Genomic DNA, 27,799 nt, shown 5'->3' with positions numbered 1-27,799 from the left:
TGTTCATTGATTGCTGCTCTCTGGTCTTGGCTGTGCCAAAGTCTCCAAATGGTTCAGAACACTGCAGCCTGAATCTTGACTAGAACCAGAACATTTGATCACATGACTTCACTGCAGAATCAGAAATCCTTGCGGAAAATTGTTGGATTGCAGTGCTCCATTTCACAGTAAAGACAAATTGAGAGTTACGTCTCGTATTTGACCGTTGACTGCTTTGGATCTCATGGTGCTTCTCTGTTTTTTACTGCTGCTTTTTTCTGACCTTGTTGGGTTTCCCTCCGAGGCTTGGAGTCCCAGCAACCCTCAGCTGAGGGTCCTGGAGGATCAGTCGCTTTGGACAAAAGCATCTGCTAAATGAAATTGTAGAATTGTAGTATCTTGCTCAAGGACACGGTCAACAGGGGAAGTAGGGATCGAATCTGCGACCCTTCGGTTGCTAGACGGCTACTCTACCTCTGAGCCACGCCGCACAGAACATAACTATATCAATAAATTACTTGGGACAGGTGAATGTGGAGTGAATTTCGAGAGAAGGGCGCCCCCTGCTGGACTGCACACGCTGCTGTTACTGAGCGTGCGCAGTACAACCCCCCCCCCCCCCACACACACACACACACACACACACGCACAAAACATCTCTTCGTTGACGACAAAGGGTCCTTCAGTATAGACTGGCCGGCAGCGCGAGACCGCATCCACTGCGCTCGTGCTGACCCCTCCTCCCCCACAACATACACGCTGACACACACACACACGCACGCGCGCGCAGCCGGTGTGTTGATGAGGATGCACGCAGCAGGACGCTGCAGCTTGCCGTGATTGTGGCTCGGTTACCGAGAGGTGTAGCGAGGAGGAAACCGGAGTGATGAGCTGCAACTGGGGTACCGAGCTGTGGGTACGTACACCGACTCATTCCGCTGCATCACCGGGAACCTGCTTCCATCAACGAGACAATTTTTTTCCCCGTGAAAAGCCGGTAACCGGGCAGCTAGGCTTCTGTGTATGTGTGTTTGTCAGTTTGCGCGCGCGTGTATGAATGAGTAGGCCCTCGTGCCTCTGTCTGCTCTACCATAGCAACACATAGAATGACGTCATCAGCTCGTCTCACGTTATGCTGCTGCGGCGGCGGAACCAGTCCGATCAGATTAGATGAACTCACGGTTACTGATCGATGAGCCATTACTGCGGTACGTCATCACGTGGCCACCCATGTTAACGGGTTGACATTTTCTACCCGATGGAGGAGGGGGGGACACTTCCATTGGGCTCAGTGGACCGAGGTCACATGATCGGGTTAAAGGGTTCAGTCGTTTCTGAGGAATTTGACTGTTTAAACTTTTTGAAAGTCAGAAATTGGCAAGTGACAGTGGAAGCAACATGTTTGAAGTGAATCTGCAGTAGCAGTCTGAGCAGTGGTTGACATCTGTGGGCTCTTAAAGGTTAGCAATGGACGTCCAGGACTGCCGCTGAGAGGTGTTCCAGGTGTTTCGCCTCTCTGGATGTGTCGGTGCTGCAGCAGGAACCTTGAAAAGCTTGACCCCCCTGGTTTCATGAGGTCATCCTGAACTCAGGAACTCTTATGTCTCAGGTCCAAAGTGCTGCTAACAACACGTGTCAGTGTTTCCGCTGCAGCAGATTGATGCCAGTCTTCTCTGTCATGAAGGCTTATTACAGTCCCCCAAACAACAATGACAACAACAACAATGTGTAAATACTGTGTGTGTCATCATGGATTCTGACAGTGCAGTTTCCATTCCATTGGGCATCATAGATGATATGTTGACGATGTCACCAACATATCATCTCAGTTTGCTCTTGTTTAACTTTTCAGGATCAGTTTGATAATTTGGAGAAACACACCAGCTGGGGCATAGACTTCCTGGAGAGATACACCAAGTTTGTGAAAGAGAGAGCCGACATTGAGCAGAACTACGCCAAGCAGATAAGGTACCATCAAGACCTCTAAGTAACCCTATGTGGGACCTCAGAAGCAACAATCCAAGCTTCAGACAGTTCCTGAAGACACTGGAACTCACTAAACTGTATGATGATGTCATCATGAGCACCTGAATAATTTCACGGTTGGGCTGTCCGTCTTCTGTCTGTAGGAGTCTGTCTAAGAAGTATCATCCGAAGAGAAGCCGGGAAGATGACAGTAGGTCAGTCAACACCTTGCTCCACCCATTTGCTCCTGCAGGCCATCACAATGAAATTAGCATGGAGTGAGAACATGTGAAAAGCATGTCTTTGATGACGGACTGGTGGTCACACCCCTTTTAATTTAAACCAAGCCTACTGTTTAATTAGCATCAGTGGGATGGGAACAAGCTAAAATGAATTAACAAGTAGTGGTTGTGTGTCAAAAGCAGGCCCATTATCACTAAATCTTTCCCCGGCATTGACAAGATCTACCAGTAATCAGTGTTATCACTGCCTTGCAGTAGAGGGCGCTGCTGCGCACCTTTGACACAATGCCACATGTCTCAGTCCAGAGCCCAGTGAGGAAGCCCCAGAAACCAGGAGCTACAGCAGACGACTAATTGTTGTTGTTCTCCAGGGTCCTGTGGTGCTGCACCAGAACCATGTAGGAGAATGGATGGGGGGGGGGGGGGGGGGGGGACCGGGACTGGGGACTGGGGACCAGTTCTGTTGGTGATTCGTTTCAGAGTACAACCAGAGGAACAATATGGAGAAAAACTAATTATACATACAAATGTCAAATCAATTTGATGATTGAAAATCACTTATTTTTCAAAACTGTCTCTCAGAATTATATGTGACAGTTTTTGATTTTACCAACTGTTAAAAGTGTTAATAAAAAATGCATGAACATAAAAGGAATCTTTTAAATGGCAATACCAGCTTTGATCACTCTTCTGATATCTTAGGTTATTTCATAATTATTGTACAAAATAACCTGGGGCCTTGAGAGATGAATTCAAATGTTCAAAAGCACTGTTGGGGAAAGAGTCCCGGAAACAGTTGCAAGGGTGATTTGATCCATCCGGGTACTACCTGCTTTGAAAAAGTGAAAAAGTCTTCTTTTTTTAAAAAAATCTAGTCATTCACTTTATCACATGGCTCAGTGGTAGCGCGGCCGTCAGGCTACCGAAGGGTTGCTGGTTCAATCCCCACTTCCCCCGGTGACCATGTCCAAGTATTGTTGAGCAAGATGCTCCTGATGGCCCTGAGACGGACTGGTGACCCGTCCAGGGTGAACCCCTCTTACCCAATGTCAGCTGGCACAGCTTCTACCCCCCCCCCCCCTTAAAGGATAAGCGGTATAGAAAATGGATGGATGGGTTCACTTTATCAATTTGACATCACCTGAAGGACCACTCACACCACCCTTCATCGAAGGACACAGCCATAACCTCAGCTACGTATACTATCCTTAATGAGCACAATATTTTGAGCTGCTCCAGCTAAATGTTGTTTCAGGTACACCTGGTACCTGGCATTTGCTGCAACACTCCGCCAGCTGAATGAGCTCGCTGTGCAGAGAGAAGAACTGGCAGAAAACTTGAACACGCAGATTGTCTCTGAGCTGAGCCGCTACACCCAGGAACTGAAGACAGAGAGGAAGACTGTGAGTTATGCATGCACACATACATTATATGTGTCTTTATCTACATCTATCTGTCTAGACTCTTACTCACAGGTGGAGAGACAGGTTCTTAGAATGTTCCTCCAGAGTAGTGAGCCTGTAATTCCCCCTGTTGACCCTGGGGACTGTAGGAGGCTGAGAGGTGACACACACACACCACTTGATCAGAGCATCAGTTCCTCCTGGTTCAGTAACTCACAATATTAATGTAGAGCCGCCTCAGGACCAGGGGAGTGACATCACAGCAGAACGATGGAGGTGGACTGCTTACCATCATCATTCTCGACTTGAGTGTGGTCTTTGGCACAATTTCTCACATCAATGGCAGTTGCCAATTTACACACTGAGGGATGAATAAAGGTTTATTTTATGACAGACTTGCCTCTTTCGCTATCTCAGACACGCCTGGAGTGATTTATTTATTTTCTTGCTGGCTGTTGTTTATCCAATTCAAATTGTTTAATTCACAGCCACCCCCCCTTTACTGGTGTTCCCCAAGGTTCTGTCCCTGGGCCCCTCCTTTTTATCATCTACCTCCTCCCCCTTGGCTGTATATTTCATAAATATGACATCCATCCAGTGTCCCTGCTGTGCAGATTACACCCAGTTCTACATGTCCACCAATCCCAGTTCCACCTTCCCATCTTCTTCCCTCACTGACTGCCTGCAGGAAATCTGATCCAGGTTTTCCAGTAATTTTTTTTCAAACTAAGTGATGAAACAGAGGTTCTTCTTATTGGCACCAAATCCATCCTTTCAAAAATCCATGACTTCTCAATTCTCATTGACAGCTCCCCCCAGGTTTAGAGCCCAGGCTCAACAGCACACTATCCTTCCAATCCCATATTAATAATGTCACTCTCTCAGCTAACTTCTACCTACATAACATCTCTGGTCTGCACCCGTCCCTGTCACCCAACAGTTCTGTTATTCTGGTTCGCACCCTGATCACACCCTACCTAGATTACTTCAACTCCCTCTCTTTGGTTTACTTGACACCTCCATCCATGAACTCCGACTGCCCCAAAGCTCTGCTGCTGGTGTTATCACTAGAAGCCCCTCTAACATCACTAGAACCCCTTCAATCATCAGAAGAGCCTGATCTATCATCACTAGAAGCCCCTCTAACATCACTAGAACCCCTTCAATCATCAGAAGAGCCTGATCTATCATCACTAGAAGCCCCTCTAACATCACTAGAACCCCTTCAATCATCAGAAGAGCCTGATCTATCATCACTAGAAGCCCCTCTAACATCACTAGAACCCCTTCAATCATCAGAAGAGCCTGATCTATCATCACTAGAAGCCCCTCTAACATCACTAGAACCCCTTCAATCATCAGAAGAGCCTGATCTATCATCACTAGAAGCCCCTCTAACATCACTAGAACCCCTTCAATCATCAGAAGAGCCTGATCTATCATCACTAGAAGCCCCTCTAACATCACTAGAACCCCTTCAATCATCAGAAGAGCCTGATCTATCATCACTAGAAGCCCCTCTAACATCACTAGAACCCCTTCAATCATCAGAAGAGCCTGATCTATCATCACTAGAAGCCCCTCTAACATCACTAGAACCCCTTCAATCATCAGAAGAGCCTGATCTATCATCACTAGAAGCCCCTCTAACATCACTAGAACCCCTTCAATCATCAGAAGAGCCTGATCTATCATCACTAGAAGCCCCTCTAACATCACTAGAACCCCTTCAATCATCAGAAGAGCCTGATCTATCATCACTAGAAGCCCCTCTAACATCACTAGAACCCCTTCAATCATCAGAAGAGCCTGATCTATCATCACTAGAAGCCCCTCTAACATCACTAGAACCCCTTCAATCATCAGAAGAGCCTGATCTATCATCACTAGAAGCCCCTCTAACATCACTAGAACCCCTTCAATCATCAGAAGAGCCTGATCTATCATCACTAGAAGCCCCTCTAACATCACTAGAACCCCTTCAATCATCAGAAGAGCCTGATCTATCATCACTAGAAGCCCCTCTAACATCACTAGAACCCCTTCAATCATCAGAAGAGCCTGATCTATCATCACTAGAAGCCCCTCTAACATCACTAGAACCCCTTCAATCATCAGAAGAGCCTGATCTATCATCACTAGAAGCCCCTCTAACATCACTAGAACCCCTTCAATCATCAGAAGAGCCTGATCTATCATCACTAGAAGCCCCTCTAACATCACTAGAACCCCTTCAATCATCAGAAGAGCCTGATCTATCATCACTAGAAGCCCCTCTAACATCACTAGAACCCCTTCAATCATCAGAAGAGCCTGATCTATCATCACTAGAAGCCCCTCTAACATCACTGGAGCCTTCATGAGCTCCTCCATGCTAACACACTCACTTGTATTCTCTGGTCTTCCTCCTCCATCCACTCATTCTCCCACCCACTTGCTTGACCACCAGGGGGGTTGAGAGCCTTCAGCCACTCTGTGAGACCAACACAACACAAAAACTGACTAATGAAACTGGCTGACTGTCCGACTAAGAGGAACAACTGCAGGCTGAAGGTCTCAGTGATCAGCTGGGTTTTGATGGCAGCTCTAAGCTGAAAGCTCTTTCCCCAAAAGTTTGGTGACTGGTGCGGTTGTTGAAGAGCAGACCCATGTCAGAAGACTGCAGGAAGGGCTGAGGTATAGTTGAGTGTCATCACGATAGCAGTGGAAGATAAGACCATGGGTGCAAATGCTCTTGCCAGGGGGAGCATGTAAATTGTGAAGAGGAGGGGACCAAGCACCAAGCCTTAGGGCACACCTTGCTTGACTGGGATCACGGGGGAACTGAAACTGTTGATGGTGGCAAACTGTTTCCTGTTGGAGAGGTAGAACTCAAACCAAGAGAGCTATGCTGGTAAGGGTTAGTTGGTCAGATAGGTGGTCAAAGAGGAACTTCAATAAGATGAATTTACTATGGATCAATTAGTAACATAGCCTCTGGATGCAGACCTGTATAAGCATTGTTCGGGACTTGAGTCAATTAATTCAGATTAAACTCCTCTAAACTCCATACTGGCTTGTTGGATAAACTCGAAAATGTCCCAGTTTGAATGAAAGGACTCCATTTATGTTGCAGCATTTCCAAGATGGCCGTCGCGCCCAGCAGCACATTGAGAACTCTTGGAAGCAGCTGGAGTCTGTGAGTGACGTGGTGACTCCACTGTCCATCTCATTCACACTTTTATTATTGACAGAACCTCAAAGTTGAGGTTTTCTTCTTGATTACTTCCTTCAGAGTAAACGACATTTTGAGCGTGACTGTAAGGAGGCAGAGCGAGCTCAGCACATCTCTGACCGAACTGACCTTGACAACAAGGCAGATGGAGAGAAGGTTAGTCATGCACTCTGTTCTGTCACTGATGTTCATTACATGACTGGTCATGTGACTATCACATGGCCAAACACAACAGGAAGTAGAACCCAAAGCTTTAGTGTTTAGAGCGAGGGAGACAGAGAGAGAATAAAAGAATGTATTATAATGTATTATTCAGATTTAATGAGGGATGATTAATCTGAACGTGTGTGTCTGTGTCCTTCAGCGCTGCTCATTAAAGGTAAGATGAAACATTTGATTTGATTATTCATCTTTGTTCTTGTTTCTTGTTGTCAAAGCTACCCCCCCCCCACACACACACTTGCTTGTATAGTTCTATGTGTGTGTGTGTGTGTGTGTGTGTTATTCAGGCTCGTCAGGTGGCCCAACAGAAACAGCAAGCTGCAGATGAGAGCAAGAAAGAATATGTGACCAGTTTAAACCAGTTTAATCAGGACCAGCATCAGCATTACCATACAATGGTACCAGTTATATACCAGGTAAACTGAATTTCCACAGTTGAACTAGTACCAGCTATAGACTAATTGGACCAGTACAGGTACCTGTTTAACCACTCTGTGTGGTTGCAGCGTATCCAGGACATGGAGGAGCGTCGGATCGAGAGAGTTGGTGAAGCAATGCGTCTATCGGCGGAGGCAGAGAGGAAGACTCTTCCTCTGGCGAGTGCTTGTCTGGACGTCATGATGGAGGCGGCGGAGAGCATCCAGCCCAGGATGGTGAGACTCCCCAGCCACAGAAAGATGTATCTCAGCTCTGAATGAATTTCATGTGTAGTTATTAAGTTACCAAGATTAATTGTATAAATCAGTTTTTAGTGATGAGTATTTAAAATAATGTTTGATGAATATCAGAAAAAATGAGCAAATAAGTTTGAGTGTGTTGTGGTGGAAAAGGTGGATGAGAGGAATCAGAGGACTGAGTCTCAGGTGTCAGGTGGGGAATCTCTTTATTCTCAGCGACGAACCCGACTAACAATGTAGTCAGAGACGTCTTTCAAAGTTACAGAATCGTGACATACCTTTAATACTGTAGTCAGGCTGTGTGTGTGTGTGTGTGTGTGTTCCTGTGACATGATGGCTTCGTCCTGTTTACCAGACTTCTAGGTGAGCTTAGATACCAGAAAAGAATGGGACATTTCTAAGTTTCAGTTCTGATTGGACTACTACCAAATGTGAGTGATGTTTCCACGCTGAATGTGTGTGTGGTGAACTCAGCTCCATTCCCAATGTCTCCAGATGTCTCCTGTTTGGTGGGGTGGGCTGACCAGTTTAATATCAGTTTAATATCAGTACAGGTCAAAATGACCCGCCACCCACTTCTGGTCATGTCCCAGCTCTCATTCTCCTACATGTCCCCCCTGAAATCACTACAGGGATTTAAACTGTATGTGCTGAACATGATGAACAAGGTAACACTTAGCAACTGAAGCAGTGAAATGATGTGACATTCAGGATGACCACATGAGTCTCGATGTACTATCACAATGACAACATTCATCATAAGGCAATTGGAGTACATGAGACAGTTCACCATTCAGAGGTGTATGGGAATGAAAAACCTTTAAAAGGAAAATTCTCCCATGGCCCCTCCCCCACTGGCGACCAACTTTTCAAGTCACACCAGGAACCATCGACACTACACATTCTCACAACGCTCACACAGAGATTATAGAAATTACGTGAATATGACAGGGCAATTTGCACTGTACTGATGGTTTCTTCCAACCATCGTTTACATGATGTGACTATTTGGAGTTACATGCATGTATATAATGATGTGTGTGTCACTAACAACCAATTGTGCAATTAATTTCAAGATCTTGATGACTAAACTGTGACGCAAAATGCATAGTTCAGTGTGTAATGGTCCAACTCGGTCCACTGTGTCCGTTGACAGGTACCAGTTCCAAGTCCCCCCTGTCGGGCACTTGTCCTGGTACTGGGAACAAGACTGTTTTCCCCTGGTAATCCTTGGACCTCAGGGTGCATGTGAGTCATTTGTCCACTTGCCAGCACGTTTACCATCCCAGTTCCCTGCAGGCCCATCATTGTGTCCATGTGTCTGTCCACTGCTTGCAGGCAATGCCTCCTCAGCATGGGAACGATGCAACATGCCAAAAAAGAAACCAGAATTAGAACTATGGCGGCGCTCATGGCCACCTTGGCCAAAACGGCTCCCCATTTCCCTAAAATTTGGTCTCACCCATCCAGAGACAGGCTACCCCCCCACCAGCATTTTCCCCATTTCTACCTTTAACTTGTGCAGTTTAGCCATGGCCATTGTGAGCGATCCATCAGGACTTGTGTTATTTGGGAGGTGAGTCCAACAACATTTCAGAACATTTGACCAACTCCTCTTTGCTCTGCTGTTATCCATTCTAACACTGGTATGTTAGTAAATGTAACAACAGCAACATGGACTCCAATCCTGCTCTCACCTCAGCTTGAGCCTTTAGTTCATTGGGAATTCCTGTTGGTAACCCTCTCACATCCAACTTGGTACCCTCGTCCGGAATCAACTGTTGCTTTGATCTTTGAGGGTGATCTGACTCCATTTTCTGCCCAATTATTTCTGTCACTCCCTACATTGGCACCTTCAGTCGAACTAAAGCACATTCCTATCCACTAGGGCTGGGCGATATCAGGAAAACATGCGATGTGCGATTACTCTGTTCAATATTGCGATGACCATATGAGCAGCGATAAATGTGTGTATGTGTGTGTATATATGTATCTGTATATATAAAATATCAAAGGGTACATTAAAGCATATCTTTCTGTTTTAATATTTACAGCTAACATAGACCACAAACATTTAATAGTCTATGCCCATTGAATAAAGAAATTGAACAGTTATTTGTATCCAACATATGCTTTTATGCTATAAGTCACTGAATGGGCTTGGGCCTAAATACATGTCAAGGCTGCTGACTGGGTATGAAGCATCCAGACCCCTCAGGTCATCAGGGACAGGTCTACTCAGGGTCCCCAGGGTCAGAACCAAGCAGGGTGAAGCTGCTTTCAGCTTCTGTGGTCCACACCTGTGGAACAAACTGAACCTCTGAGGGGGCACAAACTGTCAGCTCATTGAAATCAGGGCTGAAAACACTGCTGTTTACTGCAGCCTTCTGACAGTATTGATTTGGGATTGATCTGGGTGATTTGGTATTGATGGATTGATTTAATATTGATTTGTCTGCTGTCGAATTGATTTTAAACTGTTTTATTGATTTTAAATGACTTTTGAATGTTTTAATTCACGTATTCGATTTTAAACTGTTTTTAACTTTCAATTCTCTCTTTACCTTTGTAAAGCACTATGAATTGCCTTGTGGATGAATGGTGCTATACAAAGAAATTTGCCTTGCCTTGCCTTTTATTTTTAACATATTGCAGTTGCACAAGGCTCAAACCTGACTGTTGGCAAATTCAAACAATTTCCAAGAGTCTAACTAAAAGATATCTGGGAGGAAACATCAATAGAATAGATTAAACATGGCAACTGGCACATTAAACATTTCTCCCATTACAAAGTTCAAGACCTGCCAATGCCATCTTCTTGCTAAACAGGTGGCAAATACAGTTCTACAATGGAGAAAACTTGAGTGTGTAATGTAGAACCACTACCTAACACACCACTAAAAGATTTATTCATCCCAAAACTCCTTTAACACATCTCTTATTTAAAGTTCTCACACAGGAACACCAACATGGTCTCTTTGCTAGGTTTCAAGCAGGAGCGCTGACGTGTCACCACATTCCCTGACGCGCTGAAGAGCCTCTTCGAGTGCGAACAAACGGCTGCAGAGTCGCGTTCGCTAAACTCACAGCAATGGACGGTTGCTGCAATCCTTTGACGTCATGTGGACTCTGTGTTGTCGGCTGTTTGGCGCCTCGGCTGTCTTTGAATTGTTTGTGCATTTCTTTGTGGTGGTGTTTCAGGTGTTGATGAAGACTGGTTGTGTTTCCCTCATAGTTGCCACGACTGCCCCACATGTTTTACGCTGTACCTGGGCTTGTACGACGTTGTCTCGTTTGAACCAAAATAGCTCCAAATGAGTGAGGAGCTATTTTTTTTCGCCGCCAGGTCCACCCCATTTTCCTTGCGCTCGCTAGTTTTCTCTGCATCATCACCCACGTAACACACCTGCCCTTGGCTCCACTAGCTTGCTAGTGTCGGCGATCACCACACATGCCGTATGTAGCCGACACCACACTGCCAATTAATGTCATGGGCTGAACGTGCGGCTAATTTAACAACGTCGCATGTGATTGGTTTATTTTCACAGCATTTGAAAATGAACTTCTCATCGTGGACTCATGACTTTTGCGATGTGTCAATCGCACATTCTAATATCGCGATGGCGATTAAAATTCAATTAATCGCCCAGCCCTCCTATCCACCTTGGTGGGAGAGGGTTATGCAACACATCATCCCCACAAGTCCTAAACTATCAGCTACAGCGTTTGTTTGCTCACCCAACAGGTGTAGATTTGGACGCGTCATATTTACAGTCTCACAGTCTTGGTCCAGTAACCCTGGATTCTCAAACCTTTCAGTCTGGGTGATAATTTGGGGTTCCAGCCGTCTCCATACCCCTGTAGTGTGTGTATCTCGTCTAACTCGTATGTTGGTCTGCTCTTTAATACTCGGTGTTGTTCTGTGAACCTGTGGTGGGAAACCTGGTGTGGGCCCCAGCTCTGCCTGGATGGGTGTGTCTGGGTTTGCATTGTACTCATCTGAGTCATTGAGAGTGGCTCCGCCCACAGCCTGCTGCTCTCCTTCTGGCGCCCTGCAGTTGCTTGGATCTTCTTGGGCCTGGCAGGGGCTGGTTGGAACTGGCTTCACCTGGCCTAGATTGTCATGTGACATCATCAGGGAATGGTTGTCACTAGTTTGCACCACACAGTCATTTTTCTCATCCTTCTTTATCAGTTCCATACTGTCCTTCTTCCATCCATCCATCCATCATTGTCTTCTGCTTATTCCTACATTAAGGGTCGCGGGGGGGTGGAGCCTATCCCAGCTGCTACGGGCGAGAGGCAGGGTTCCCCCTGGGCAGGTCGCCAGTCCATCGCAGGGCCAACACATATAGACAGACAACCATTCACATTCACATTCATACCTACGGTCAATTTAGATTATTCAATCAGCCCAGTCCCCAATTGCAAGTCTTTGGAAGCTGGGGTACCCGGAGAGAACCCACACAGACACGGGGAGAACATGCAAACACCACACAGAAAGATCCCGTGCCCGAGCCGGAACTCGAACCCGGAAACTTCTTGATGTGAGGCGACAGTGCTGACCACTGCACCACCGTGCAGCCACTGTCCTTCTTGTCCTCTGGAATTTTGGTGCAGTGATTCAGGTGATACCACGTCGCACTTCCTTCCACCTGGACAGTCATTGGTGTTGCTCTTTCAATTGTGTAAGGCCCTTCACACCTGGCTCATGCTACTTCCATTGGGACACATTCGCATACACCTGATCTCCAGGCACCACTGGTCGGACCAGATTCTGGTCTTGGTTGGCCTCTCAGGCTTTTTCCAGCAAATATATAGTTCTTTGGAAAGTAGTTAGTTTTTTCATATATACTTTCCACTCATATTGCACTGCTCGAGTGAAGGTCCCTTATAAGGACCTCTTTGTTGTGGTGCAGGCACAGGTCTACTAGTAAGCATTTCATGTTGGTTGTTAGATTCGTACCTCTTTGCATTTGCATGTGATAGCTCATTAGCACTATTGACAAAGCGTCAACCTAGTTCAGTTTAGAAGAAGCACACATCTTCTTCAGCTTTGCTTTCAAGGTTCCATTGATTCTTCCAACCATTCCTTGACTTTGTTGATGATCGACTGCTCCGAATCTCTGTTTGATCTTCCACTGTTGCAAAATACCTCTGGTGACTTTTCTACAAATGCTTTCCTAAACACCTCCCCCCTGGCACAGTGATCTGCACTGTGTACTTCAGCGATCAAAATGGTTAGCAGAATTACAGGAATCTTCAGACACTGGTAATCTGAAAAATGCAGAGCACAGATTGGTTACAGTGAAAAAACTTGGCTTCTGGTGGCACATTTGTGAGCAGTGTATGAGGGTCTGGCACTTCTGCAGGTAAGTCTTTACTACATCATTCACCATTCTTAAGCCATGAACCAACCTCTATTTTATTTTGTCCGTCTTCAACTCTGGAAAAACTGCTCCAGCTTCAAAGACTACTCCAGGGCTAGGATTCTTTGTGCAGCCCTAGTAGCCATAATTGGCACCCACCCACGGGCAAGACACTTGGATGACACCAGTATCTGGTATAAATACTAGGGTTGTGATGAGGCTGAGTAACTAACGAGTAACAATGGGTCATTATCAGTGTTTGGAGTATTTTTCGTGGAGATGAAGTTCTCATTGGGTGTTTAGTGTCCCACAATGTTCTCTGATAGGCAGCCGGCCTGTCAGTCACACACACAGCTGAGACATGGCTGAATGAATGACACAACTCCATCAGATCACCATCAGGTCATATAATGATAGACAAGTAGAGCAGGTGCTTTTATTACAGTGAGACCTGCATAATCCTGTATGTGTGTGTGTTTGTGCACATGCAGGATGCCCGACGGGTGGTGGAAGTCTATAAATCAGGGTTCGACCCTCCAGGTGATGTAGAATTCGAAGATTACAGCGCTACAATGAGGCGGAGCATCTCAGAGTCCAGTTACCTTGACAACCGAACTGAAGGAAGGAGACACAGGAAGCTGTGGCCGTTCATTCGCAAAAACAAGGTAGACACATGCACACGCATACAAACACACACACACACACACACACACACATTCAGCTGATTTGCTTGATCACCTTTGACCTTGTCAGGAGTCACCTGACCGCCCCTCCTTTCTCTTCAGCTGTTGACTCTGTTGTCATCCCCGCGGCAGCCCCCGCCTCCACCACCCACCTCACCTTCACCTAGGGGTGTGGCCAACAGTCCCCAGTCCCCACCCCCAGCTTCCAGAGAACCAATCTCGCAGCGGCTGAACGACCTTATGACCTCTGGCTCCAGAACCAGAAAGCAGTGCCTGCGCAGCCTCAAGAGAGGGGTACGCCCACACATTCATGCTGTCATCACAGCTCATCAATCAGGAGAGGCACTTTGACCTCTGGAGGGGATGTTCTGGCTTAAGTCCAACGTAAAGTCATTCATGCTGCCACCTCGAACCTATCCATGGTAATTAGGGCCTGAGCCTGAGCCTGAAGGTACTTCAGGTGAAGACCCTATTCTGTTTGCTCAGCAGATCAACACATCAGCAGCACTAAAAACACTACACTACACAGTGTCCCAGCCCCCCCCCCCCAACACCCATGAGGCAGCTGGGCCAGACGGCCTGGAGCCGGTTTTCACATCCACACCATTCAAAACCTGGTCCTGGACTGTTCTTGCTGTCAATGAGCGCCCAATATGAGCATCATCTAATTTCACCCCTGAACATGCATGAAATTCACTGAAATTCGCCACACTTGTCCGGTCTGGCTAAACATTCACTAATCAAAAACAAAAAAACAAACACAAAAGTCAATAGCGCCACCTAGGGAGCTACAAGATAATTTTAGATAATTTGGAGCGCTATAACTCCTCTCACGAATGTCCCACAAACATGGGACCAACACCGTTGGACTTGGCTCATGAAGACGCAAAATTCCTACACTCTGACCCCTCACCTGTCTGCAACAGAATGTCCACAAATTGGACAAAACTGTCAAAAATGAGGACTTTTCTTTCTCCCCGAACAAAATCTATCTCCTCCTAGGGCATTAATGGTATCGCTTCCAAACTTTGGCAGATTACTCTCCCAAATATGCTGATCAAACGATATCAATTTTCATTGTAATTAGTCACTCGCTGTCCATTTTACAAGCCGTCAAAGTGGGGGAGACACGTTTCAGCTTCCAATGGAAGCCTATGGGCTGACATACTGTCAAACAAACGCTTCTCACGTCTACACCATCCATCCCACAGCTCTACCAACCACACCACTGCATTCCTGACAGAAACCCCTCCAAGAACATGGTGTTCTGTGTCCCTCTGGACCAGCGTATGCTGACTTCTTCCTCTTGTCCCACTCCAGTCCTGGTGCTCCTCCTCTCTCTCCACTCTAGCACAGATCAAAGACAGAGCAGTGGGGAGGGGTTCTTAAAGGGCCAGCTCTCAGCTCTGCTCTCACTCTAGCACAGATCAAAGACAGAGCAGTGGGGGGAGGGGTTCTTAAAGGGCCAGCTCTCAGCTCTGCTCTCACTCTAGCACAGATCAGAGACAGAGCAGTGGGGGAGGGGTTCTTAAAGGGCCAGCTCTCAGCTCTGCTCTCACTCTAGCACAGATCAAAGACAGAGCAGTGGGGGAGGGGTTCTTAAAGGGCCAGCTCTCAGCTCTGCTCTCACTCTAGCACAGATCAGAGACAGAGCAGTGGGGGAGGGGTTCTTAAAGGGCCAGCTCTCAGCTCTGCTCTCACTCTAGCACAGATCAGAGACAGAGCAGTGGGGAGGGGTTCTTAAAGGGCCAGCTCTCAGCTCTGCTCTCACTCTAGCTCAGATCAGAGACAGAGCAGTGGGGGAGGGGTTCTTAAAGGGCCAGCTCTCAGCTCTGCTCTCACTCTAGCACAGATCAGAGACAGAGCAGTGGGGGAGGGGTTCTTAAAGGGCCAGCTCTCAGCTCTGCTCTCACTCTAGCACAGATCAGAGACAGAGCAGTGGGGGAGGGGTTCTTAAAGGGCCAGCTCTCAGCTCTGCTCTCACTCTAGCACAGATCAAAGACAGAGCAGTGGGGGAGGGGTTCTTAAAGGGCCAGCTCTCAGCTCTGCTCTCACTCTAGCACAGATCAGAGACAGAGCAGTGGGGGAGGGGTTCTTAAAGGGCCAGCTCTCAGCTCTGCTCCACTCTCTGATCAGACTCAGGCTTCTAACTCCTCAACTACAAGGCCTCCACACTACACCAGGACACCCTGGGATTCAGGCCAGGGCTCAGGCCCTCACAATGCTGCTTGCAGCTTTAATTATGTCTAGGCTTAAGCTGACCTACAGTGACACCAGTTCTGGTTCTTGTGGAGAACAGAAAAAGCTAGAAGACTGATTACAACATGCTTCCTCCATCCTATGTTGAGCCGTTAGCCACATTTTTGACCCGATAGTGAGTTTCACCTCGTGCAGGGAGGGCCATGGAAGTCCCAAAAAAGCAAATTGTGTCTGTACAGAAGTCCAGCCAAACTGAAGGGAACACTGTGAACCAATTCTGTCGTCCATGTGTTGCTAGGCAACAAGCTAGACAGCTACACCACCTGGCCACCAGGAGCAGGTAGGAAGATAAACACGGACACAAGGGAATGGGATTTAAAAACAAAACTTAAAATGATAAGCAAAACAAACCTCTTAGAACAAGTCCAGGAAGATGATGGGGGCGAGGTCAGCTCACTTCAGGGAATGTTTGGTTAAATGATTTATGTTCTGTGTATGATTAATATGTACAGTTGCTGGTGGAAGTGCACACATACATTTGTTCAGTCGTCAGAAGAATTGTTTGTACCAGTTACAACTCAAATCTTACAATGATTTAGGACAGGTCGCAAACTGAGGACGGATACCATCTTCTGGTGTCAAAACGGTATGAGCAGTGAGGCAACTTGACTTATGACTGAAAACACACTCTCTCTCTCTTTTTTTCTCTCTCTCTTACACACACAGGAGTCAGGAATCTACTTTGCTGAAACTATTCATGTTTAAGACATATTCTTGTCATCTGTCTTGAAAGATACATACAAGTATATAGTAATATCATATTGAAGTGTTTGTATTGTTCCCTTTCATGCTGCGCTGTAATGGACAGCTGTCACTCAAACTGGTCAGTATCACACCTGGCTATCTCTATCATATAAAGCAAGCATATATATGTACATGTGTATATATTGCTGAGCATGTCTGAGAACTTGATGTTTCAGGGTGCAGGCCCAGCAGATGGTAGCCATCTATCTCCAGAACAGCGGCAGAAGAAACTTCAGAGCAGAATCACTCAGATCAGCCAGGAGATCCAGCGTGAGAGAGAGCAGAGGTGATCACATGATCGTACGGCTGTATGTCTGGACAACAATGTCAACGATGTCTGAAGTAAAGTGAAGACACAGCCAGCTGGTATCCAGAGCATATTCGGTCATCTAGAGTGTCAGTATGCCATAAACTGATCCGACATTGCTGATGATGACTCAGGGCAGCATCACCTCATGATTAACATGTCTAGGGGTTGACCTGCTCACCTGTGTGTAGACATTGTCCTCGCTTTGGCCATGACGTGACTAATGTAACCTGAGGCAGGTTAAGGACTGCCTGCTCAGCTATTATCCCCTGTGGTAGCAGACATGGCTGCTCACCCATCAACCACCTGCAGTTTCTACCGCCCACTTACGTCGTGGGCGTCTTTATTAACCAAGAGTGAAGATTTATGGCATTGTGTTCCTCAGCTGTTGAAATTACAAGTGTGTTAAATATGTCTGGTAATTTGGTTTGATTTCTTCTTATAATTATCCCTCATCACCATGGCAAATATTTTTGCTGCCTCCCTCTCTTTAGAAATGACGTATGTATTTAGAGTGGTTCCACCTATAAAACCTGAAAATGTTATGCTTTCCAAGAAAGAGGAGGAGCCTGAAGCCTCCATATGTGTTGTTTCAGAGATGCTTTGTTAAAGATGAGGGAGGTTTATGAGCGCAGCCCTCAGATGGGCGATGCTGGCACCCTGGAGCCTCAACTGGAGGAGCTGAAGCAGAGTCTGCATCGACTGGAGGCAGAGTTAAGGAGGAACCAGGTTTGTGGTCACACCTCAGTCCTATCCGCGGGGTAGGCTTACTAGTAATGGTCGTATCTGTATTGACAATAGTATTAGTAGTAAAAGTAGTATCCATAGTAATGTTATTAGAACTGTAATAAGTAACTGTCACTACTGATAGTATCATTAAGACTGATACAGTTGTAATGGTACTATCATTAGCAATAGTAGTATTGGTAGCATTTGAAATATTGGTGGTAATAATAATATAAGTAGTGAAAACTTTATCACTAATGTCAGTAGTAAAGTTAGTATCAGTAACAGTAACATCTGTAGTATCAATGGTAACAGTAGAATCAGTATTATAAAAAGTTGTACTGGAGTTACCATGCACCTGCACAACAGAGATTATTCACAGACGGGTATTATCAGCAGTATCAGTGGTATCATAGCATAAGTAGTGAGGATCAGCTGAGCATGCCTGTGATCCAGATACTGATACTGCTGGTAGTATGATGACTGATTTGTCTGATATTTTCATTCGACTGGAGGCAAAAAATCCTTATAAAGTAGCCCAGACAGACATGCCCACTACCCAGAGAGCCAAGGGCACACACACCAATACCTTCAACCAGACAGTCAAGGGAACGCCCCCTACCCCAGGTAGCCATGGACACACACCTTAACCCTCAACTAGACAGCTAAGCACAGGCCCCTTAACTTTTGGCCAGAGAGCCAAGGACATGACAACTGAGGAAACATCCCCCAACCCTAGCCTAGACAGTTGAGGAAATGTTTTGTAATCCTCAACCAGACAGTTTAGGACCCGGCCCCTAACACTGAACCACACGTTGGAGGCTACACTCGTTAATCCAAGCCTAGATAGTCGATGACATGTCCTTAAACCCTCGACCAGACAGTTGAGGATATGTCCCTTAAACCTCGTCCAGACATTTAAGGACACTACCCCGAACCCGTGGCAACACAGGCAAGAACACACCCCTTACACTCGCCAAAACAGTTAAGGGTCACACCCCCTAGCCTCGACCTGACAGCCGAGGACATGTCCCTTAACCCTCGACCTGTCAGCTGAGGACGCACCCCCTAAACCTAGCCTAGACAGTCGATGACATGTCCTTCAGTCCTCAACCAGACAATCGAGGACACACCCCCTAAACCTAGCCAAACTAGTAGACACATCCCCCTAAATCCCGATCAGGCACCTGAGAATATTTCCCTTAACCATTGACAAGGCAGTCATAGACACACCCGCTAATCCCAAGACAGTCAAGGACATGTTTTGTAACCCTCAACCAGACAGTAGAGAACACGTCCCCTGTCCCTGGAGCACACAGTTGAGGACACACCCCCTAACCCTCAACCACGCAGTTGAGGACACACAACCCCAGCCCAGAAAAGACCCTACCCTATATGTCCCTTAACCCTCAGCCAAACAGTCGATGACATGCCACGTAACCCTCAATCATACAGTCTAGAACATTGCCCCTTACCCTGCTGAACAAGTGGGTCCCTGCCTCCTTGTGACAAAAGTTTCTGAGCGACTAAGTCTGATGTGTGTGTCTGAGTTTGTGTGTGTTTTTTGTAGGTGTGGCTTGCAGAGGTGGACACCAGGCTGTCAGAACATGGTGGTAGAAGGCAGAGTGGTGGTTTGGGGTTGAATTCCCAGGTCACAACACCAAGCAGCAGCAGTCTGAAGCAGCTAGACAGTCGCAGTCCGGCCAGCAGAGAAAGGTGACAATCTCTGGTCACTCATTAATGCTCCACATCGCACTTATTTTCTAATAATTTGCCCATCTTCAGAGGAGAGACAACATATACAATGTGTGTGTGTGTGTGTATGTGTGTGTGTGTGTGTGTGTGTGTGTGTATATATATATATATATATATATATACACCCAATTCAATTGGGTCCTTGTCACAGCCATTCTACCTTGTAATGCCTCAGAGTATGTAACTTGTTGGACCTCAAGCTGGGTGAGATTATTCTCCAGTTAAGTTATCCTTCTGAGTCTATTTTTATTAAGGTGAGAGAATGAAATTGAAGAGTCCCTGAGACAGCTTTTTACAGCGTCCTATAAAAATCTTGGGCAATCTACTGAGCCTGCATTAAGACGTATAAAGGTGTTAAGCTTTTCTTTGAGAAAGATACAAAATTCTTCATTTTTAAGAAGTGAGTCGTTAAATTGCCAATGTGGTGCTCTAGGAGGCGTACCTAGGAGAGTGAAGCGTGCTGCAAAAGTGCTATAATCTGATAGAGAAGCAGGGCTTAATTACAACATCATGTATCTCAGAAAAAGAAGCAGTGAAGCTAGTATACAGTATATAATCTATTCTGGAAAAACTGATGTCTTGCTGTGTGGAAAGTGTATTGCTTAGATGTGGGGTTGATAGTGTGGTAAAGGCCAGTTAAGCTCAGAGCTGACAGAAATATTCAGAAAGTCTTTAGAAGCTTGTAACTGTGTCGCCGTGGAGCGCTGAGTAGATTTTTCTAAAGGTACATTTGCAAAATAGTTCATGTCTCTGCCGAGGACAAGAGAAATCTTGAAGCTGCAGTACGATTGCTGTTAAATTGGGAAAAATCTCTGGTTCATATTGAGATGGAACATAGACAGAAATAAAAGCAAATTTGCACCTGGATATAATGGTCTTGATGTAAAAAATCTTGCCATCCTCACTGTCAAACTTTTCTAATACAGTCATTGAGAGGTTACGTTTCAGTATTGCTCATGAACCCCTAATTTTTGTGTCCAGTGATGCACACACAGCCACAAAATAATGCTTGTTTGAATAGCAGTGGACATCTATAGTTCTTAAGTGAGATTCTTGTATAAAGGCTACATCCACATGTTGCCTGTGCAAAAGGTCTAAGCAGGCTGTATGCTTAATTTGGCCATTCAACCCATTTACATTCCAACAAATTACGTGTATACTACTCATGGAGACTAATAATAGCTAGTATGTGCAATGATACGTACAAGATCCAGAGCTGAAAAACAACATCAAAGTAAAATTTCAATAAGGGCCCCAATTTCATCTGGGGTGGCCCTGGTGCTGGAAGTCAATGTCATGCAATCCAGGGAACCTATTTTATTAGATAAGGTTTTCAGTTTTGTCAGAATCTAGGAATTGAAAATTATGGTTCATCTATGTTTTCCTGTCCTTCAGACAGGCCTCCAGTTCAGTCAGCTGGTTTGTTCCATGTGGATCATTGATGAGTTCAGCTGAGTGTCGTCTGCATAGCAGTGAACATTAATGGAGTGTTTCCTGATCATGTGACCTAGAGGAAGCAGGTACAGGGTGAAGAGGACTGGTCTAAGCACAGACCCTTTTGGAACACCATAAGTGACTGTAGTGGTCTCAGAGGAACCATCATTAACTAGTACCAACGGAGATGACCTAGTAAATATGACCTGAACCAGTTTAGTGCGGTTCCTTTAATACCAGTGACAGGTTCCAGTCTCTGTAGAAGGATATGATGGTCAGTGGTATCAAACCTGCACTGGAACCCGACGCCCTGGCTGGGCCACTCCAGGACCTTGAAGTGCTTCTTAGGAAGCCACTCCTTCGTTGCCGGGCGGTGTGTTTGGGATCATCGTCATGCTGGAAGACCCAGCCGCGTTTCATCTTCCATGCCCTCACTGATGGAAGGAGGTTTCACTCAAAATCTCAGGATCCATGGCCTCATTCATTCTTTCCTTTACACGGATCAGTCGTCCTGGTCCCTCTGCAGAACAACAGCCCCAAAGCCTGATGCCCCCCCCCCCCCCCCCCTTCACAGTAGGTATGGTGTTCTTTGGATGCAACTCACCATTCTTTCTCCTCCAAATACGACAAGTTGAGTTTTTACCAAAACGTTCTATTTTGGTTTCATTTGACCACACGACCTTCTTCCAATCCTCTTCTGGATCCTCCAGATGCTCTTTAGCAAACTTCAGATGGGCCTGAACCTGTACTGGCTTCAGCAGGGGGACACGTCTGGCCCTGCGGGGTTTGAGTCCCTGGCGGTGTCGTGTGTTACTGAGGGTAGCCTTTGTTACTTTGGTCCCAGCTCTCTGCAGGACCTTCACTAGGTCCCCTGTGTGGTCCTGGGATTTCTGCTCCCCGTTCTTGTGATCATTTTGACCCCATGGGGTGAGATCTTGCGTAGCGCCCCAGATGGAGGGAGGTCATCAGTGGTCTTGTATGGCCTCCATGTTCCAAGAATTGCTCCCACTGTTGGTTTCTTCACACCAAACTGCTGACCTACTGCAGATTCAGGCTTTCCAGGCTGGTGCAGGTCTACAAGTTTGTTTCTGGTGTCCTTTGCCAGCTCTTTGGTCTGGCCATAGTGGAGTTTGGAGTGGGACTGTTGGAGGTTGAGGACTGGTGTCTTTTATACTGATAACGAGTTCAAACAGGTGCCATTAATACAGGTTACGAGTGAAGGACAGAGGAGCCTCTTAAAGAAGAAGTCCAGAAAGCTCGCTTGTTTGTAGGAGACCAAATACTTATTTTACCCAGGAATTTAACAATTAATGCAATAAAATCATACAATGTGATTTCCTGGATTCTTTCCCCCCTATTCTGTCTCTCATAGTTGAAGTGTTCCTATGATGAAAGTTACAGGCCTCTCATCTTTTTAAGTGGGAGAACTTGCAAAATTAGTGGCTGACTAAATACTTTTTTGCTCCACTGTATATGGTGGACCGCTCACCCTCTCACCCCCACCCTAGCCTTTTACCTTCCCCTAACATGACACATTGAGTTTAACATTTTTTTTTGGGTCAACCAAACTTGAACTGGGTCCTTGAGTTTATTTGTGTTTTTTTGTTTTTGTTTGTTTTTTAATGTTGTTTTTTTCTAGGAATTTCTAGTTCCTAAGAATAGCTTTTGCTGGTGATAGAACAGAGGTCAGAGATGTGTACATGTACCAGCTGATCTGTCTTGTTGGAGTTGAGCAGTGTGTAAATGGCAGGGAAGCACAAAATGTCTGCTTTTCTACAACAGAAAAGAGAAATCCCTTGGTCCACTAAAGGTCAGGACGTCCTTGAAAGAAAAGATCAAATCTTAGGTAATTTGTCTAGCCAGTGCGCTATTGTGGGGCCCGTGTGGGTTGATGTGAGGGTGCCAGTGAATTGATTTGGTCCCCACGTGTGTAGGATTGGAAAACGATTAACGTTAAAAATGTATATCAAAACAATAAAAGTAAACTTGTGATTGAAAGATGAAATAGAAATACAAATAATGATTTAAATAAAAGTTTAATTTACAATATTGAATTCAAACAAGTGTTTTGATCAATCACAGTCAATCCTAATATGAGACGAATACCACAGTACTTTAGTACAGTTAGGGGTCCTTATATCAGAGATTATCGTCGTAAACCCTTCAACATTTCTTACAAATACACACTTGGTGTACACTTCATTGGTGATAAAAGAAAAAACTCAGTTTAATAGACAGTTTTCTGTCAGTACTTATTTTCTTCTGAGATATCCTCAATTTTTCATTTCTTTTTATTTTCATCAATTTTTACTTTATCTTTATTAAACAGTTGTTTCAAACTGTCAAAGACAGCAAGCCCAAAAGATGCATGAAACAAATACAATTGTATAAAACTCTTACTCGTATTCTCTCTTCTCGCTACCATTCCTCAATACCTATTCTTTTTGAAATTTGTTTCAATACTCGCATTAAAAGCCCAAAAGAATAAATATGATTATGTGATCAAAATGATGCATCAGGTTACACCTTCCACCTTCATGATGAGGATGTGTGACTGATCTTGATGGTTGTTTAGTGGCGTCATCTTCTGAAATGAACATTTTTAAATGTGTGTGTTTTCCTCAGTCCGGATGGCAGCTACACTGAAGACCAGAGTGCCGAGCTTCACTTCAAGTCTCGTAGTTCTGAGTTTGATGATGACTTTGATGATGATGAGCCACTGCCAAGTATTGGGACCTGCAAGTCCCTCTACCCGTTCCAAGGTATCTGCTGCTGATGTCATCATGGTCCCGCCTCTCTCAAGCTTTGTACCTCTAAATGAGATTATTACACCTCTGTCTCTGAAGGTCAGAATGAAGGCACGCTGTCCATTGTGGAGGGGGAACTACTTTCTGTGGTGGAAGAAGACAAAGGGGATGGCTGGACCAGAGTAAGAAGGAACATGGATGAGGAGGGATACGTCCCAACTTCCTACATCAAAGTCTTCCTGGACAGCAGTGCCAAAGGTGCCACAACCTACATCTGACCTCAGTATAACCAGCACACAAGATGGGGGCCTTTAAGTAATACTTCACCCCAAACTTGTATTTTGCCTTTTAATTACTTATTACTCTAGAGCTCACACTGATGTTTGGTCCCTTCTGCATTACCTCTGTATGAGTCCAGAATGCTGAAAGAGACAGCCGCGTACACTATATTGCCAAAAGTATTGGCTCTCTTGCCTTGACTCGCATATGAACTTAAGTGTCATCCCATTCTTAACCCAGGGTTTAATATGACGTCAGTCCACCCTTTGCAGCTTTAACAACTTTAGCTCCTCTGGGAAGGCTTTTCACAAGGTTTTGGAGTGTGTTTATTGGAATTTTTTGGACTTTTCTTCCAGAAGTGCAATTTGTGTGTGAGGTCACACACTGATGTTGGATGAGGAGGTCTGGTTCTCAGTCTCGCTCTAATTTATCCCAAAGGTGTTCTATCGGGTTGAGGTCTGGACTCGGTGCAGGCCAGTCAAGTTCATCCACAGCAAAATATCTCTTCATGTCTTTTTGGACTTTGCTTTGTGCACTGCTGCACAGTTGGAACAGGAAGGGCCATACCCAAACTGTTCCCACAAAGTTGGGAGAATGGAATTGTCCAAAATCTCTTGGTATGCTGAAGCATAGGTTTTCACAGTGGAATTCACTGAGCTCCTGAGAGTGACCCACTCTTTCACAAATGTTTGTAGAAACAGTCTGCATTTCTGGTGCTTGATTTTACACACCTGTGACCATGGAAGTGATTGGAACGCCTGATTTCAATTTTTTGGATGGGTAAGTGAATACTTTTGGCAATATAGTGTATATTTAGCTTATATTTAACACTAACAGTAACAACACAAACCTGTCAGAGGCTGAAGTTGTTAACTTGAGCTATTGCTATTATTCATTAGCAACCATTCGCATAGCTTTCAATCAGAAAGTGGGCCTCTCAGCATGGCTGTTCAGGCCCTTCTGGCCCTCTAGCTCAGACCAGCGTAGAGCTGCTGAACCAGTATTAACCTTCATCTTGCTCTTTTGTTGATTTGAGATGATAACGAAACAAAGTCTCATTTTTCTCAAGCGTTTCTCTGGTTAATCAACACCTGCAGCTCCTCAGCTCCTGGTCGGTGACACACCGACACAGCTTGCTCACACTGCTTGCTCAGAAACCCTTAGCTGCTTGGAATCTAAATGTTAGCAACATTTTGGATCCGATGTCAATGTATTAGATAATTATTTCAATACTATGATATTTTTTACAGGTAAATTTATTCTTTAATTCTGCATCTTTCTAAGAGTGGGTGTATTTTTTTTAAAGTTTTTCTCTTTATATATTTGTCTCTTGCACCTTGAATGGAGACTGACTGCTATTTTTTTTTAAACTTCAGCACATGGTTATGTTTTTTTGTGTATTGTTTTAACATGTTTGTGTATCTGTCATTATCACAGCATGTGGAAATGAACACAGATTTTTAAATGCTTACTTGCACGTCCTCTTTATTGCCCGCTGAGTTGACTGCAGCGTGATAACGATGTTGGATGTAAAAAATCTCCAGGTTGAAATTCCAACTTCCAAGTTGTTTTGAACAAAGGATTTGTGGTGGAAGATGCCTGTTCGATCTTCAAAGATGTTCTCCAACCGCATAACAACCTAAAGTTCATGACCATTAATGAATCACTGAAACATCCTGAAACACTGTTTCATCAAAACATTGAATCCACTGCAAATAAAACTGATCCTGCTTTATCGTATGTGGACTCGGAGACTAAGGGGCTAGAAGATATGGAGACTCAAGTCACACAGGATCTAGTGACAGAATCCATCATGTTGTTTCTTCTCTAACTGCCTGAAGATGTTGCAGGAATAGTGAATATGTGCTGAGTTTGTCATCATTCTAGTGTGTTTCTGCTTGGAGGAATTAAAAAACAGGTCAAATGGAGTTGGAATTTCTAACACCTTTTCATAAAGTACCAAATGAAGTCCCTTTGGAGATGGGGAAGTTGTATAAACGTGGTGATGGCTGGAGCAGGTGAGGACATACCATCCAGTCCTTGATTCTAGTTCTGCAGTTCGAGCTGTTGTGCTGTTAAAGGCACAATGAGTCAGAGCTCTGACGTACCTGTTGTGTGTGTGTGTGTGTGTGTGTGTGTGTGTGTGTGTGTGTGAGAGAGATTGTGTCTGCAGGCTTTGTCCAGAGTAGTCGTCTGGTCTAGGACTTTCCCAGTGAGGACGTCTCGCCACAGGGAGTGATGGCTTAAGTCCAGTAAAGACTTTTCATTGGACAGTTGAACAGATACAGATAGTATTTCAACCAATCTGCTGACAGACAGCTGCTGACTTTGCGTGATGGAAGAGAACCTGAACTGATGACGGTACAGTGTCTGAGAGGTGATGGAACACATCTGACTTTACCTCTTAATCACACAAACTCTTTCCCCACAATTGACAAGATCTTCCTGCAATCAGTGTTGTCACTGTTATGCAGTAGAGGGCACTGTTGTGCACCTTTGACACAATGCCACACGTCTCAGTCCAGAACCCAGTGAAGAAGCCCCAGAAACCAGGAGCTACAGCAGACGGCTGATTGTTGTTGTTCTCCAGGGGCCTGTGGTGCTGCACCAGAACCACTTAGAAGGAGAATGGATGCTGGGGGGGTGGGGCCAGGACCAAGAACAGTACCAGTTCCAGTTCCAGTTCAAGTTCCAGTTCCGTTGGTGATTCATTTCAGAGTACAATTAGAGGAACAATATGGGGAAAAATAATAAATACGGATATCAAATCAAACTGATGCTTAAAATTCACTTATTTTTGTCTGAAAATGACAGTATTGTTTAACCAACTGTCATTCAAGTTGTGATTTGAAAAAAAGTGGATGAAAATTAAAAGGAAGTTTGTCACTGCAAAAAGAAGCTATGAGCTTCCTTTTGATATGTTCTGTTTTTTGTTAGAATAGTTCAAAATATTCTGAGTCTTGAAAGATCAATGAAAATCTTGAAAAGGTTTGCAGAGCTGGATGAGGACTCATCAGACCTGAGGATTGCTTGCACATATTCAGTGTTCATCTCATTAATTTTTCTTTGAGCTGTTGCCATGGAAATACACTGAGTGACTGATGAACAGCAAAGAATCATGAGTATTGATCTGTTTAATATTCAGTATGGATCACTCAGAGATCATAGATCAGCTTATCTTTTCAAAAGTTTTAAGAGGAAACTGAAATGTTCTGGATGCCAATTTGACTTTCAACCAGCAGCTGACACCATGATTAATATTTTTGTTGAACTCTTCCATGTTTTTACATTCATGGGATGGGATGAATATCAGGCATCCCTCTTAGTGAAACCCATATGTGGGACATTACTCCCGAACAAATGTGTATTCATCCTAATCATATGATGTGAAAACTGACACTGGCCCACCGAGAAAACCGAGATCAGTGAAACATACCAGTGATGATGAGAAGATGAACCATCAGCTAAGACATCTGCTGCTTTTCTGATCAATGACACATTCAAAAAGCAGAAACACTGACATTATATGTAAATATCAGCTCTCGTCCCACCCCGCTAACCTGATGGCGTTGTCCCCACCTTTGAGTAACCACACCCATGCTTGTTGATCAATGATCATGTTTATGTGAAATGTGAAACATTTTTTATCTTGTAAAATAGTAATCAATTATTTATTGATTTTTTTTTAAAAATCCAGATGTGAGGCTGCTAATCACACTCTCTTAACTTCCTGTATGTTTAAACTTTCAAAATAAAACAAGATCTGAAATAAAGTGTTTCAGGTTTGGTCGCTG

At 44.9% G+C, this 27,799-nt stretch overlaps 1 protein-coding gene across 3 annotated transcripts; it reads left to right on the top strand.

The window, feature by feature from the left end:
• Nucleotides 1–608: 608 nt before the first annotated feature.
• Nucleotides 609–27,799, top strand: LOC147259548 (formin-binding protein 1-like). Of its 3 annotated transcripts, none has more exons than XM_086205541.1 (18): nt 609–895; nt 1,832–1,947; nt 2,109–2,159; nt 3,442–3,589; nt 6,705–6,767; nt 6,864–6,959; nt 7,168–7,182; nt 7,313–7,441; nt 7,532–7,678; nt 13,563–13,736; nt 13,857–14,048; nt 16,822–16,836; nt 16,934–17,043; nt 17,661–17,793; nt 19,361–19,506; nt 23,605–23,741; nt 23,826–23,984; nt 26,179–27,799. In XM_086205541.1, the coding sequence occupies exons 1-18, from the start codon at nt 866–868 to the stop codon at nt 26,205–26,207; spliced, it is 1,890 nt and encodes a 629-aa protein (XP_086061667.1). In that variant the 5' UTR covers nt 609–865; the 3' UTR covers nt 26,208–27,799. The 3 variants fall into 3 exon arrangements, with proteins under 3 accessions (XP_086061667.1, XP_086061668.1, XP_086061669.1); XM_086205542.1 differs by having other exon boundaries at nt 26,166–27,799; XM_086205543.1 differs by lacking the exon at nt 16,822–16,836 and having other exon boundaries at nt 26,166–27,799.

This window comes from Aulostomus chinensis, chromosome 6 (genome assembly GCF_037954235.1).
Source record: "Aulostomus chinensis isolate RoL2024-O1b breed Wild chromosome 6, RoL_Achi_v1.0, whole genome shotgun sequence".
NCBI lineage: Eukaryota > Metazoa > Chordata > Actinopteri > Syngnathiformes > Aulostomidae > Aulostomus > Aulostomus chinensis.
This window is presented reverse-complemented; position numbering and strand designations above follow the sequence as displayed.

Coding starts and splice junctions, on each gene's coding strand:
- LOC147259548 (XM_086205541.1), top strand. CDS start 866: ATGAGCTGCAACTGGGGTACCGAGCTGTGG. Junction 7,442..7,531: donor TGGTACCAGTTATATACCAG/GTAAACTGAATT, acceptor GTGTGGTTGCAG/CGTATCCAGGACATGGAGGA. Junction 19,507..23,604: donor AGTCCGGCCAGCAGAGAAAG/GTGACAATCTCT, acceptor TGTTTTCCTCAG/TCCGGATGGCAGCTACACTG.